This window comes from Mytilus galloprovincialis, chromosome 10 (assembly GCF_965363235.1).
Source record: "Mytilus galloprovincialis chromosome 10, xbMytGall1.hap1.1, whole genome shotgun sequence".
Taxonomy (NCBI): domain Eukaryota; kingdom Metazoa; phylum Mollusca; class Bivalvia; order Mytilida; family Mytilidae; genus Mytilus; species Mytilus galloprovincialis.
This window is the reverse complement of record NC_134847.1, coordinates 25363888-25380337: the sequence shown is the minus strand read 5'-3', so window position 1 is coordinate 25380337 and position 16450 is coordinate 25363888. Positions and strand designations below refer to the sequence as shown.

The 16450-nt window shown below is 31.0% G+C and overlaps 1 protein-coding gene across 1 annotated transcript in view; it reads right to left on the bottom strand.

Moving 5' to 3' along the window:
• Positions 1 to 16450, bottom strand: part of LOC143047250 (testis-expressed protein 11-like) — a 58001-nt gene that overhangs the window by 19622 nt on the left and 21929 nt on the right. Inside the window, exons 10-21 of the mRNA XM_076220265.1 lie at positions 15017 to 15109; positions 13659 to 13740; positions 11922 to 12003; positions 11340 to 11491; positions 8432 to 8517; positions 6866 to 7006; positions 4929 to 5031; positions 3555 to 3658; positions 2624 to 2751; positions 1532 to 1569; positions 927 to 1013; positions 61 to 131 (exon numbers count right to left, since the gene is read on the bottom strand). Coding sequence (XP_076076380.1) covers positions 61 to 131; positions 927 to 1013; positions 1532 to 1569; positions 2624 to 2751; positions 3555 to 3658; positions 4929 to 5031; positions 6866 to 7006; positions 8432 to 8517; positions 11340 to 11491; positions 11922 to 12003; positions 13659 to 13740; positions 15017 to 15109 — 1167 coding nt within the window. The remainder of the gene's footprint in view (positions 1 to 60; positions 132 to 926; positions 1014 to 1531; positions 1570 to 2623; positions 2752 to 3554; positions 3659 to 4928; positions 5032 to 6865; positions 7007 to 8431; positions 8518 to 11339; positions 11492 to 11921; positions 12004 to 13658; positions 13741 to 15016; positions 15110 to 16450) is intronic.

Genomic DNA, 16450 nt, shown 5'->3' with positions numbered 1-16450 from the left:
TCTTGACAATAATAACAGACTTTTTTTTTACCTGAACTGATATCAGAAAAATAATCTCACCTGGCAACACAGAGTGAATAAATCCCTCATACAATGTGGCTTTTCCTCACTTTGCAACGCCATGTTCCATGCTGAAATAAATATTTTTTACTATGTAAATTTATTATTAATTATTGTCCTATGGGTTTGCACTAACAACATATGTTTTTACATATTCATTTTTGTATGTTAATTACTAACATTCCGGACTTTGCACAGACCAATAACCTTATAATTTCAAGTGTAAAAATATATAAGTGTTTTGTAAACAGAAGGTTGAAGAGCAATTGTTGTGAAAACACATCACAAAGTATAGAATGCTCACATGATGAAAACACTACACAGACAACATCATTTGTAATCTAAAAGGTCACATGGATAATTATCATCTTCCTAAATGTGTAGCAGTTGGAAAATACATCAATCTTTTGTTTTGCTGGTTACTTCATGTTTTATACATGTAATTACCAGAATCTTTCTTGAAAACATATAATCAATAAAAATCATTAGGACTGTTCCATTCCAACATAAACAGTACACAGGGAAGAAACCTTTTAAAATGGCACCCAGACTCAAATAAAGAATTTCAGTTTAATACATATATCACTTTACTTGACATTTACACATATAGTGGAGATTTAAAGAGCCTTCCCCGGGTCCCATGTATGTTTATATGGAACAGATCCTATAAAGAATGTACCAAACATTGAGTGCACGGTCTATAAGTTTTTGCAACCACTTTTTCCTATTGCTTAAGTATATATAAAAAAAAGAAGATGTGGTATGATTGCCTATGAGACATTCTCCATAAGAGACCAAATGACACAGAAATTAATAACTATAGGTCACCGTACAGCCTTCTTCAAATAGTAAATAAATATACTTACAGATCTTCATGAACCAGTTAGCTTCATTGTTAAGTTGCTCTGTTAAATCTTTTCTATCATTTATCAGCTGTAACAGCTTGTTGTAACCTACAACATTAAATGACAAAAAAATATTGAAGATTTTAAGAGACATGCGTCACTCAAATTTCACCATTGTAAGTTTTTCTACTGATACAATATAATACTAGATATTGGTTGCAGTGGACATGACATAGCATGTTTTTCAAAAGTGGATAATCTAGGCACCAGAAACTAAGTTTATAACTTTACAATGTAACTGTTATCACAACAAAGATTTATTCTTCTTGGTTTATCTACTAGTTCACAAACTCTGCCTTCTCTTAATTTAAAAATATTATTTATTTTTTGCAATATCAAAATGTTAAGTATGAAAAAATACATCCTCTAGCCCAAACAAAAAAAAAACAAAAAACTTCAGCCTTCCGCCCAAATATTTTTATTTTAAACTTCAAATAAAATTTAAAAAACAACAAAAACACGAAAAGAACTTCTAATTCTCAACAATGACAATATAAAACATTTTTCAGGCAATCAACTAAATATAAACAAATCAACAAGAATCCCATGCATATATAATCTACTACCTGTCCTTATATGAGTAGTTATATTTTCAATATCAACACTGAAACAAGAATGTGTCCATAGTACATGGATGCCCCACTCGCATTATCATTTTCTACGTTCAGTTTACTGTGAAAATGGGATCAAACCTCTTATTTGGCATTAATATAATTAGAAAGATCATATCATACATAACATGTGTACCAAGTTTCAAGTTGATTTGACTTTGACTTTATCAAAAACTTTTACCTGAGGGGGTACAAATTATTGAATGCACAGCCTAAAAATCTAAAAGTCCCAAGGTAGGCCATAAAAATAGAACAGAAACTATTCAACTAAATTGAATTTGTAACAGTAAAATAAAATTAAGAAATTATTGTCAATAAAAAATCACAAATATTTACTTTTTACATAAAACTAATCATGCAAAAATTAAAAAGTTCTATGCAGCTGCTTGCACAATCCACAATCATATATCTCACTTTGAATACTCCTGACACTTATTTGAAAGATTTGACATTTAGTTGAATAATTTGTCAGTTTTCTAATAGTGCCTTGTTTGTGCTCTATAATGGATTGAATTTAATCATTTATCTTTTGCTTCTAAAACTTACATTTATAATCTACTTTTAAATACAGACTGTCATTTTAATTATTCTCAGTATTACAATTTTTTGTGGTCAGAAGAAAATCTTGTTTGTGAATACATATTTTAATGAATTTTACACTTAAATTTGTGGTCAAGTGAACAAGTGTATGCACGAAAATGGAAATGTTAATATTTAACACTGATCCTTTATATTTAGTGGTAGAGAACTCTAGCCTTTTGCTGACCATTATGTCTTCTGATTGTTCCTACTGTACTGATTCTTTTATTTTTTGGTGGATATTAATATTTTGTTGATTTAGGAAAACTTGCACTTTTAAAGATATTTTATTTCGTAGTTTTGAAAAAGTCTGACTACAAGCCTACAATTTTTTTTTAAATTCGTTGAATATTCAAATGTGTGATTCACCTGCTTACATGAAAATTGGTATAATTACTATCTTGCAAATTATAATGAGTGTACAGTATGTTCTACAAGACAGGCATTTCTTTGTTCCATTTCACTTACCATTTTTCTTCTGTTTCTCCTAGTTTTATTCTAATCAAACACCTCAGGGCTGTTAAAACTTGTAAATGATCTGGACTTGTGTTAGCCAAACATTCTAATGCTGCAGATGCAGTGGACTGGTGATGTTGCTGCAAGGAATTTGAATTTGTCTAGTACAACTATGCCCCACTTGCACTATCATTTTATATGTTTAGTGGACTGTGAATTTGGGGTTATAACTCTAATTTGGCTTCAAAAATAGAAAGATTATATCATAGGGAACATGTGTACTAAGTTTCAAGTTGATTGAACTTTTACTTCATCAAAAATACCTTGACCAAAAACTTAACCTGAAGCAAAACTGACAGACAAACTGACAAACAAACGGATCCACAGACTGAAAAACAAAATGCCTCTAGGTGGGGCATAAAAACATGAAAATTTTGTCAAAAAAAGTCTTTTCCAGAAGTTAAGTATTTGGCATTTGATTAGAATATTCAGAATTTGTTAATTAGTTAGTTTCATACTTCTCAAGGCAGATTGTTATCAGTTATTCTTTAGACAATTAGTCCAAACTTGAATTAAAAAAAATTCCAGGTATGTACACAGGAGTAATACAGATACTTATAGATTATCGTTGATCATCTCAAGGAGATTGATTTTCTCGCTTGAGCTGGGACTTCGAAAGTGAGAAAAGCAATCAAGTTGAGATGACCAATGATAATCTGTTTATTGCTGTTTTACCTATATCAATTTCATGTCAATTTCATTAGCAACGCAACGTGCCCCCTTAGTCTCTAGCGATAATTATCATATCACTCCACTCCGCTGAGAAAGGAAATTATCAGTAAGCAAGATCAAAGGAAAATTTCTTAAAATAGCGATAAACATGCATATCCTGGATTAAGTATTTTCTTAGTGTATAGCTTATAAGGGATATTCTGACAAAAACCTCAAAAGCCATGTGTGCTGCCAGACAAATAAGACTGTGTACATCTGTATCTTCTGAACTGTTTTGTACTGCTATTTCACACATCTTATGTAAGGCTTGTCTTGCTTAAAAAGAAAATCATTATGTCAACATGATTTGATAAAACTGAAATATTTCCCAATTATACATAAGACTTGAAAAAATGGTGCAATAGTTCTATTCTTTCTGGTATTAAACCAGAATCTTAATAGGGCTGTTTCAGAATTAAGCATACGGGGGGCTTTTCTTTAAGACCACCAACCATAAAATAAAAGTGGTCAATTTACATGCAGTTCTTACAAAATTGTGAATAGTTTGCAACCACCCATATTTATTAATTTTAGTTGGTCTTATTTCCCCACTTGAAAAGTATTTGAAACAGCCCTTAAAAGCAATGACACCTTTAAATTAACAGTTCTAAAAAAAATACATGCTTGAAAATTAACGTGTTTTAATTTTCTCCATGAACATTGCTACAGCCTACTAATCAAGTTTTTTAAACCCATAACTTTTATCCATTTCACTTTCACATAACATGAATGAATCAAAAGATTTTTTCTGATTTTGTCTTCTTAGAAACATATGAGGAATTAATTGTTGACTGCTTCATTTAGCAACAAAATTTTCCGGTTTAAACACTTACGTCGGATGGGAATGCTCTGTATTTTCTCATATATATGAAGAGAATAATCATCATTTTCAAACAGTGAAACAATTTTGTGAGGTTTATTTGTTGAGACAACAGGAGTGCAATGAATAATTCTTTGTCCAATAACACAAACAAGAATGTGTCCATAGTACACCAATGTCCCATCCGCACTATCACTTTCTGTGTTCAGTGGACCATGAAAATGGGGTAAAATCTCTAATTTGGCATTAAAATAAGAAAGATGATATCATAGAAAACATGTGTACTAAGTTTCAAGTTGATTGGACTTCAACTTCATCAAAAACTACCTGGACTGGACAGACGGACAAAAGAACGGACGGATGGACGAGCAAACAGACGCATAGACCAGAAAACATAATGCACATAAAAATCAAGTGTTTTGTATGCTGTCTCATAGAGGTTTACCTTACATCTCCTTTTGTTAGTAGAAGATAACCAGAAACAGGTCAGTAATACAAAATATACATGCTAGCACTATAAGGATTTATGATTTCTTACTATAGTAGTTTGCAGTTTGCATTGCAGCTATCTTTTATTCTTTTTAACTCATACGAAGAGACATTTTAACCAACTCCTATATCATTTGGTCTCTGGTGGATAGTTAGTTGTCTTATTAGCAAGCATACCACATCTCCTTATGTTTATACACCATTGATAATCATGCTAACTCTTATCCCAATACAAACCATTTTCTACATCAGATTCTGCTAATGCCAACTTGTACAAACTAAACTGTGTGTGTATTGATCCAGGGTCATGTTTCTCTGCTTCACTCAGTGCATCTAATGCCTGTACAGTATATAAATATATCATCTTATAAAATACTTTCATCTTTTTGTGCATTAAATTTACAATTCAAGCTACTTAAATGATGTGGGATTTTCTCTGAGTAGAGGAGTTAGGACATGGTAATGTCTTAATCCAAGGTCATTCACATAGCCTAGGAAAAATGGCAAAAAAGATATCCTTAGGTCTTACAACTTGAGGCATTTTCCTAGTAGATTGTAGAAAACAAATTTTCTCCAGATCAATATTAGAACCACACATAATATATATCAGGATTTAAAATGTATAACCCTTATGAAACTGAATTGTTTGCCGCAAACTTGCAGCAGACTTGCTGCAAGCTTGCGGCAAACAAAAAGTTTGCAGGAACACAAAAAAAAGTGTTTGCAGATGTTTGCCACTAGATGCAAACTTCCGACAAACAATGCTGCAAGCTTGCAGCAAGTTTGCAGAAACATCAATGTATGCAGTAAGATTGCCAGAAAGTTTAAAATAGTAAAGAATGTTTGCGGCAAGACTGCAGAAAACTTTGACCATTCTATATGTTTGCCGCAAGATTGCAGAAAACTTTGACCATTCTATATGTTTGCCAGAACATTGCAAGAATTCACAATATTGACTGGGCATGCCTAGTTGGCACTTCCTGGATGCTAACTATTTAAAATTGTGGCTAGGTCATGTTGGTTGTGTTTGGAAATGCATTTCACATATATAAGAGATCAAGGAGGCATTTTGGTTCAATAATATGGGATAATCAGTATGTAATTTTGTAAGTACAAATGATTCATAGAACTCCCATGTTTTAATGAAATACGTAAGTAATGTTATCATCATACATAATTAAGTAAGCAACTATATATACATGTATCTGTTATTGAAAAACTTAAACCATTTTAAGTTTGAGTTTGTAACTGATGAACTGCACCATCATGATCATGTTTATTAAGATTAAGTTAAATTCTGTAAAGAAATTATTACCTAGCTTTATAGTCTCATTACACATTTGAGATTTTACCTTGTTCATTTTTTAAACAGGTATATTATGTCATTTGAGAATGACTCCTGCCCCTTTTTCAAAACTCAAATGCATGTATGCATTTCCTTAAATCTCACGAGTTTGCAAGAATTCTTCCAATGACAGTTTGTATAAAGACAGGAACTGACTTTTTAAAAATGTTGCTGTGTAATTTTTGAAAGAGATGAATTGAATGTGTCTTCACACATGACATTAGTAATATGTGTAGTTTCTGCAAGTTTGCAACAAACAATTGCTGCAAGCTTGCGGCAAATATAATTTGCATAATTATGTTTGCAGCAAGCTTGCCGCAAACTTCATTTGCATGGTAAAATGGTTGCAGCAAGTTTGCGGCAAATGTTTGCCACAGGGCTTGTTTTTCGGTAAAGGAAGGGTTGTTTCAGGAAAAAAAATACAAAGGGGGGTTAGAACTCAGAAAAATTATATTTACCATGGTGGAGGATTATCTTTATTATTTGTATTGTAAAGGAAAAAATAGTTTAACTTTTGTGTGGTGAACCCACAAATCAAAAATCCTTTACCCCAACCCCTGGCATTCTCCTTATCAGTCTGACAGATAATTAAGATTAAAGCATGGTAATGAGGGTACAAAACCTGTCAATTTTGATTCCCATAATTATAGTTGTAAATAAGAATCTTTGACAAAGCTTGTAAATGAATGTTATCCTATAGGGTTTTAAAACATTTTCCATTTTTTCACTTTAACCAATGTCGGATAATTTTTCTAAACCATTCAACATTAAAATGGTTTTAAAATTTGCTTCAACTTTAGTAACAACATTTGTTTCCCATTATACCAACCTTCTCATTGAGTTGAAGATACATGTAACAATTAGCTCTATTTCTGTGTAGCTTAGCCAGGTTTTTGTCACCAATTTGTGAAGTATCATACAGACTTAAAGAATAATTGTACCACTCTAGTGCAGATTTAAAGTCTTTTTCCTGCAAAGAAAAAAGAAAATGCATGAATATTAATGTACGTAGCAAAACCAGCCAAATGCAACAGATTTTAAACAGAGATTTAAAATCTCTATTTTTAATAATAATTAGTCAAACTATTTCAAGCATAAATATTTTTCATCTGTTCAATTAAACACGACAAGGTATTGTGTAATTTTATCTTAATGATTAGGCATATTAATTATATTTTAAGGTGGTCCCTAACACTACAGGGAGATAACTCTGTAAAGTCAGCTAAACGTTTTAATTACGTTGTGTTGTAAAGGGAATGTTAAGCTTCTCAATGATCAAAATTGGTGTTTATCAAACTGCTATATAACCAGTGTAATTTTTTTCTGACAAAAAAGGTTGGTTCAAAATTTTCAAATTTTTTATATTTTTGTTAGAGGGTCAAAGTAAATACATTTTTTGTACATTGTTCAAATTTTATGAAAATTAAACGAGCCAAATTAATTTTAGTGAAAGTGTTGGGTACCACCTTAAATACATGTCCCATTTGCTATTAAATGCGTTAACTATAATAGAACTGTTTACACTTTGCTGTATAATTTTGGCAGATAAGATATCACAGAAAAAGAAATTATAACTCCCACAGTCAGGAATCTATTAAGTTTTCAATAATATTTTCATCAAAATTTCATCTATTTCATTGTTATGTAACTTTTATGTTACTCTGAAGTTTTACCATTTGAAAAGTAGTAATTTTGTTGACTTCTTGAATGCTATCTCTTTCATGGAAAATGATAGACTAAGGTATTCTCATGGACTTCAAACCATTAAAACAGAAAAATTTTAAATAAACCTTTAACCCATATGAAACCTCAAATTAAAAAAAATAATGATGCATATGTTTTTTTATAACTAAATGGATTATAAAACTTATGAACATCAACTTTTTTCTGAAAAAAATTCTTTACTTTGTCAACATTTAAAAAAAGTCTACCTTTTTTTAATTGCTTGCTTCCAAGAAGAAATTCGCCAACACATTTTCGGTATGCATGTGACTTAAGTGTGACCCTTGTAGTAAAAATTGGTGATCGATATACACATGGATCTGTCATTTAAATAAACTATTATCTGATTGTACATGCTATACACATGCTCAATATCAATGTTTCTTTGTTGGTTCTTTACTTTAAGTTGACAATTGGAAACTACAGCTTTAAAACACGACAACTAAGTGGCTGTGATATTTTCACACAATAACAGGCAGAGAGAAAGAAAAAAAGACGATTATATGAAATGTTAGTGTAAACAAATATAAAATCGTGCAAAGAAGACAAAGTTTATGATACATACATGCATTGGTTCAAGAATTGGATAAACATTATTTTTCACCAGTCACTCGTTTCATATGACTTTAACTAATGATTCAATTACAAAATTATTTTACTATTTCAATCTGACCTCAAAGGCCTCAGCTGCTTGTTCCCATAATAAGATATGAAATCGTTTCAGCACCTCCTTGTCCAAAGGATTTCCTGTATTGTGCCCTAGAATGAATACAAAATAATTATTTCTTCATACACAACTTCAAAATTTATCAGTTTGTTTTAGCCATGAAAAAATATGTCTTCTAGTTTTCACTTTTTCTTTCTTACAAAGACAGTAACTTTAAACAAGAATAATAAATTTTACACAACAACTTAAAAAGTGAAAATTATTGTTTATCTAAAATTTACCTCCTATAAATATCTAGGAATACGATTGGTTAAAAGGAGACTGTGTATATTTCATATTAGGTTAGTAGTGTTCCATATTGGGTTAGTAGGCGGGGCTTATTTAAATACATGGTTAGTAGTAGTGTTACATCCTTTTATAAAAAAAAAACCACAATGTTAAGGGAAAAAAAAAGACGTAGAAATTGATGATGAACCATTAAAATAAATTCATAAAACACATTTAAAGCAAACAAGTTGTTATTGTAGGCATTTGTTTTTGTATAGACCAACAAGTAGGTTCTTAATACTAAAGGTATTGAAGACTTGATCACTTTGATAGGCCATTAGTCTAAATACTACATGCTAAGATAGTCGGTAAGATAAATTCGTTACATAGTGTGCTAGTGACCTAATACTATATATATGGGGTTCATTGGAATCCCTATATAAAATTTACTGACCCCAAATATATCGTATTAAGTCACTAGCACACTTTATAACTAATTAAGTTATTGTATGTTATATCATTATTCCAATAAATAAAAGAGGAGCTAAATAAGATGTTGAGATAAAGAAACAAAATCTTCAAGATTCTTTTGGAACCAGTATCATAAACGGGAACTAGAGGCTCCAAAGAGCCAGTGTGGCTCACCTGATATTTTTGTTTACAATTGATGCATGAAATAATGCAACCATTATCCTTTTGCTTTCGTTTCAAAGATATAAGCCAACAAGAATGTGTCCATAGTACACAGATGCCCCACTTGCACTATCATTTTCTAAGTTCAGTTCGGGTTCAAAACTCCAATTCGGCATAAAAATTAGAAAGATCATATTATAGTGAACATGTGTACTATGTTTCAAGTTGATTGGAATTCAACTTCATAAAAAACTACCTTGACAAAAAACTTTCACCTGAAGCGGGACAGACAGACAAACGGAAGAATGAACGGATGCACAGACTAGAAAACATAATGCGCCCCTTCTATCGTAGGTGGGGGCATAAAAACTGCATTTTTACCCAATGTTCTATTTCTAGCCATGTCAGCCATGTTGGTTGGGAGGTGGGGTCATCCGATACATTTTTAAACTAAATTTCCTGATGATGATTGTGACAAAGTTTGGTTGAATTTGTCTCAGTAATTTCAGAGGACAAGATTTTGGTAAAGATAAAAAAAAAATACAAAAAATTGTTAAAAATTTAAAAAATTCATTAAGGGGTCAATTGATAATTTTGGCCATGGTTGACTTGTTTGTACATCTTACTTTGCTGAACATTATTGCTGTTTACAATTTATCTCTATCTATAATTATTACAGCTTTTACATTAATGCTAGCAAGACAAATCTTTGTTTGGCTTGCTTGCTTTGTTTGTGTCAGTGTTTGCTCAAGCATGGTAATTAAGATAGGCGGGGCTTCAGCTTGTATACATCATACTTAGATTGTATTGGACGTTATGTCTGAGGTTAAGGACACTTAATTTTAAAACATCACATGACAAATATTCTCACATGTTTTCTCACCTGTAAAAATACAATAATTTGTCAATGAAAGAAAAATATAAACTTTTTTCTTGTATGAGGCTGAGAAACTGGCCTTCAACATTAATTGACCTAATATTGTTTTTATAACATATCAATCTATTCGTTCAGTCAGTTATTTCCATGTCTGTCCTTCGATTATGCAACTCAAGAAAATATTCCAAAATGGGAAACAATTGTATCGAAAAGAGAAAATCGAGTGCACCTTTTTTATGTTAGGGTGTGTTTGAGATGAATATTTTGTCTTGAAAATGTACAAAACAAGAGTATTTGATGCATCATCTCGCTATCATTTTATATAGCAAAGCTACAGGTTGACTTTATAACATTAAAAAAATCACAGTACTAAAAGATGAAATATAGGGTCAAGTGAAATACCTATCAAATTGATCACAAAATCAGAGTAGGTGTGTTCGAATAGCTATTTTACTAAAAGTGCTTGACGACAGTCTTTAAGTTGGATCTCTGAAAAAAAATTGTCTTCCGTTTCTACGATTGTGAAAATGAACTGGTGTAATAGGAAGATAATTTAGACGAAGTAGAATCCTGTCTGTATTGTGTATTTACAGGTAAGGAAACATGTGAGAATATGTATCATGTGATGTTTTAAAATTTAGTGTCCTTAACCTGCAACATAACGTCCAATAAAATTTAAGTATGATGTATACAAGCTGAAGCCCCGCCTATCTTATTTACCATGCTTGAGCAAACATTGATACAAACAAAGCAAGCAAGCCAAACAAAGATTTGTCTTGCTAGCATTAATGTAAAAGCTGTAATATAATATTAAAGATAATAACCCAATACTACCAAATTTCCTAAAAATTACCAATTCAGGGGCAGCAACCCAACACTGGGTTGTCTGAAAATTTCCACGTAAATACATCTCAATTTTTTAAACTTATTTACCCCATGTCAGATTTACTCTAAATGCTTTACTTTCAGAGATATAAGCCAAAAACTGCATTTTTAACCCCCCCCCCCCCTTTCCCCATGTTCTATTTTTAGCCATGGTGCCCATTTGGAACAAGTATCATATCTTGAAAAAAAACACCAGAATATTCAATGATAAATGTAGGCAGAATATGTAAGGAGTAAAGTATGGATGCAAACCTGTTATGCAATTTTCTACAAATTGTTTAGCTCCATCTTTGTTATTTGTCTGTAGAAATAGTTCTAATTGGATTCCTTTTAATTTACATACATCAGGACTATTTCCAAATCTTAAAATTTGATCTTGTATAAGTGACTGGTAAACAGCAGCTCTGTCAAAATAAATGTATAGCAATATAGTGTAAACAGTTTGAAAAGCATTCTCAAATTTTCATTTGGAGGCGTCCTTCAGCTGGCCCCTTAAAAATATGTTTACTAGTTCAGTGATAATGGAAGTCATACTAAACTCCGACATGTTAACCAATGTAAATTCAACAGAAGCTTTTTACATACAGTATAGACACCACATTAATTTTGAACACCTTCTTTAAGTGGCATGTCATTTCTGGTTTCATTGTTTTTTAAGCTTGCTGTTTTCTGATTTTTAGTTGTAAGTTTCCTCTGAAGACCATAAATTAATTTTTGGTGGGCATCAAAATGAAGACAATTTTTTTGTTGTTGAAGACGAGGTGAAAAAATGCCATTCCTTCTACCTTCAGCTAATGACAGTTATAAATAATAAAACCAAACATCCAGCCATACCTTTTGTAATCAGATAAAAGCTGAACCAATGATGTTACACTATCTATCGTGGTATCTGTCTGTTTCACTATTTCATCTACAGCTGTATATAATATAATATAGTAAAAGATTTATTCATTAATTCAAATTTACATGTCCTCAGTTTAAATTTATATCAAGAGTATTTGAGTAGAATTATCAAATTATTCATTGCAATTAGTAAGTCATTTCAAAAAGAAAACGTAGCTTACATCTATATGAAAGAATATTGCTTACTATGTTATGTGGTATGGGTCTATAGCTCATTTTTTGAAGTTCATATAGTGACTGAAGTTATTTTCATCCTTATCCTAAAGATATTGTTAGATTATCATCTCAGTGGGAATAAAATATCATTTATGTTAATAAGTAGCTTATTTGACATGAAAACAGATGTCATCAAGATATTGGACTAAATTCTTCCTCAATTTTACCAGGCATGGGGTATTCGTAATCAGTAATCATAATCAGCTGTAATCTATTATATTTTGCAGTGTAATCCTATGTAATCAGTAATCATGCCATTTCTGATTACAAGTAATCATAATGTAATCGATTACACTGCAAAAAACATGTGTAATCATGATTACTTTTAGATTACTTTAAGATTACATTCATATGATTACTTGCTGATTACAAATCTTATATATATATATATGAAAATAGTTTTTAATAGACAAAATGAAAATTAGAAAATGTAAAGCTTGAATGAAAAATCATGAAACTAGTATTCACAATGATGGGACCTTGTTTAATGTGATAAATTGTTTCATCTATATAACATATTTGTATAACCAAGTGTTTTATTTTGTTAACAGCTTACTAAAGGAAATTGCCTCTCCAATATTTAGTTGTGAGATTGAGCTCTTATGATACAAGAAAATGCCTTGAAAGCATTTTACATGATTATTCATTTTTTCATCGCGATGACCAGTCAGGCACACGTACACAAAAATTGTGTTACGCATGTCGAAAAATTATCTCAAGAACGTTTGCAATCTCCAATGCAGAATTATTGAAGATTGAACATTTTGAGGGAAAATATGAATAAAATTGAAATGGAAATGGGGAATGTGTCAAAGAGACAACATCCCGACCAAAGGGCAGATGAATGCCTACTCAAATCCAATCTATTAGAAAAATTGAATTATTAAAGAAAAGTGTCCACCATGCACTTGCACTGCACTGATATTAATATAGTAGAATAAAATGATATACAAATGAATAAAAATTATATACATATATTAAAATATATATAAAATATACATGTTACTGTAATATACAAATATCAATATGACAACAAACCAGACGGTATACTGATTTGTATCACTACAATATAAAAGTCAACTTGTCTCAGATTTTTTTTTTATATCTGTGCATTAACCTAACTTTCAGGTATAGAGATGTGATTTTTTTTCTAAGACAAGTGCTTGTCGGACCATCCCCAAGAATTTGCTGTCATCCAATGTTCAGTACTTCAGTACTTTAATTAATTCAAAATTGCAGGGGTTCTTTTTCAACTTGCAAAAAAGAATACAGTCTGTTAAAACCAATTTCTGTCTTTTAAGACTAGTTATCTCTTGTCTTGTGAGGTTCCCTGTGTATCAGTAAACGTAGGTTGAGGCAGTCTAGATATAGGAACATTAATCAGGCCAGTAATTACATATTTAGGTTGAGGCAGTATAGAAACATTAATCAGGCCAGTAATTACATATGTACCTCTGTTAACCATCTCATCAGTATCTCCATTCTGTAGAAGAATTTTCAGGTTTATGTAAAGACCAGCAGGATGTGGATACTCCTTCAAAAGAAATTACAACAAGAATGTGTCCAAAGTACTCAGATGCCACCACTCACACTATATGTTTTTCTATATTCAGTGGACCTTGAAATTGGAGTCATAGGGAACATGTATACTAAGTTTAAAGTTGATTGGACTTCAACTTCATTAAAAACTATCTCGACCAAAAGGTTTAACTTGAAGTGGGACAGATAAACAGACGAACGAACGAACAAACCAACAGACGAACAGACCAGAAAACATAATGCCCATAAATGGGGCATAATAATAAAAATAAGTAGATCAAGGAAACTTGTATAGACTAACAGACTTTTAATACCAATCCACAGACAACAAAATATATATATGAAAATTAGTAATTGATTCAAAGTCACTGGACCTATAAGACAGCCTCAAAATATACTTCAAACTCATATCTTTATAGTAATGCTACTCCATACAAAACATCATTGATTTATCACAAATATTTCTTATCGAACTTAAGCAGAAAACCTAACATTGAAAATGGTTACTTAATTCAAGACAAGGCTCAGTGTTGAAGGTTGTTCTTCGACCTGTAATTCACTTGTTAAATATCAAGTAAGAGTTGTCTCATCGGCACTCATACCACATCTTCTTATTTATAATATCACTGGACAATGACCTCTAAATAGAGGTAAACCTGAAATGTACTGATAGTAATGCAACTTTATATCAAAGGTATCAATGATCTATCACAAGTAGGTCTGTCAAACTAACTTAAGCAGAAAACTTAACAATTTTTTACTCTTGTCACCATCGCTGAAAAAGCAATCCCTATGTCTAGCTGTCAGCGTCTGTCATCACAGTTGCAATATATATTCTATGACCTTTTATTCCATCAGGAACAAATATTGTAATATTTCCTCCAGTTGAGAAAGTATTCCAGAATAATTTATCTATTTGGAAATAACATTTTAAAGTATAAACTTCTTTTCCATGACAATGGGCTGTATTTGTGTTTTTGTCTTTTCTTTAAAACTTTATCAATAGCTATTTACTAACCATAAACAGAAATAAGATGTGGTATAGGACATTTTTCAAATGTACATGTGTAAGTATGAAAAATGTTATGAGAAATCATCCATATAGGAATGATAGGGCTTTCCAGAAATAAATATCTGGGAGTGTCAGAACTCCACATTTCTATTTTTTTAATAATTCAAGTAGGAATATTTCATTTCGTCAGTGATAACAAAAGATAAGAAAGAAGTTCAAAACTCCTATATATTTTTTTGGAATATCCCTTGCAACTTACAGCATTAGCCAAGGTAATGGCATTCTGTGCTTTCTGGAAGTATGCTGGACCTAAGTCTAAGTAAGCACATGCCAATAATCTCAATGTTCTGGCCTACAACATAACAAAGGGTTTAGATATAAATAATTGAACAACATAACCATGGGTTTAGATATAAATAATTGAACAACATAACTCAAGGTTTAGATATAAATAATTGAACAACATAACCAAGGGTTTAGATATAAATAATTGAACAACATAACTCAAGGTTTAGATATAAATAATTGAACAACATAACCAAGGGTTTAGATATAAATAATTAAACAACATAACCAAGGGTTTAGATATAAATAATTGAACAACATAACCAAGGGTTTAGATATAAATAATTGAACAACATAACCAAGGGTTTAGATATAAATAATTGAACAACATAACCAAGGGTTTAGATATAAATAATTAAACAACATAACCAAGGGTTTAGATATAAATAATTGAACAACATAACCAAGGGTTTAGATATAAATAATTAAACAACATAACCAAGGGTTTAGATATAAATAATTGAACAACATAACCAAGGGTTTAGATATAAATAATTGAACAACATAACCAAGGGTTTAGATATAAATAATTAAACAACATAACCAAAGGTTTAGATATAAATAATTGAACAACATAACCAAGGGTTTAGATATAAATAATTGAACAACATAACCAAGGGTTTAGATATAAATAATTGAACAACATAACCAAGGGTTTAGATATAAATAATTGAACAACATAACCAAGGGTTTAGATATAAATAATTGAACAACATAACCAAGGGTTTAGATATAAATAATTGAACATGACCAAAGGTTTAGATATAAATAATTGATCAACATAACCAAGGGTTTACTTAGATATAAATAATTGAAAGTCAAGTTTCACAAGAATGAACTGGTAATTTAAAAATACTGATTTGGGGAGAAAACATCTGAATACTAGAGTTCTTGGTAGAAATTCTGTGAAAATTTAATTCAATAAAAAGATTAAAAAGATACATTTTAATATCTAATAACTTAACAAGATTACTACCATCTATTTTCAAATTTAGAACCCAGTAAATATGTAAAAATTAAACAATGAAAATGTTATAATGATTAAACAAAGGCATAACTGTCAATTTCATAAAGTGAAAATGTATTTGGTAAAAAAATATTGGGTCATAATGTGTATTAACTTTTTTTCAGCTAAAGTTTTATTTTATCCAGGAGCTGAGGGGTGTAAAAAGTGTTACTTCATCTTTAAATACTGTCAGATAAAAAGTAAGTGTTTTCACCCAATATCTTGTTTACATGGATTAACCCTTTCGACGACGAATCCTGGTTTACCAGGATTCAGGCTTCAGACAGCTGACTATGAGTCCCGGTGAAGCAGAATCACAATACCTCTTTTACATTTCCCGCT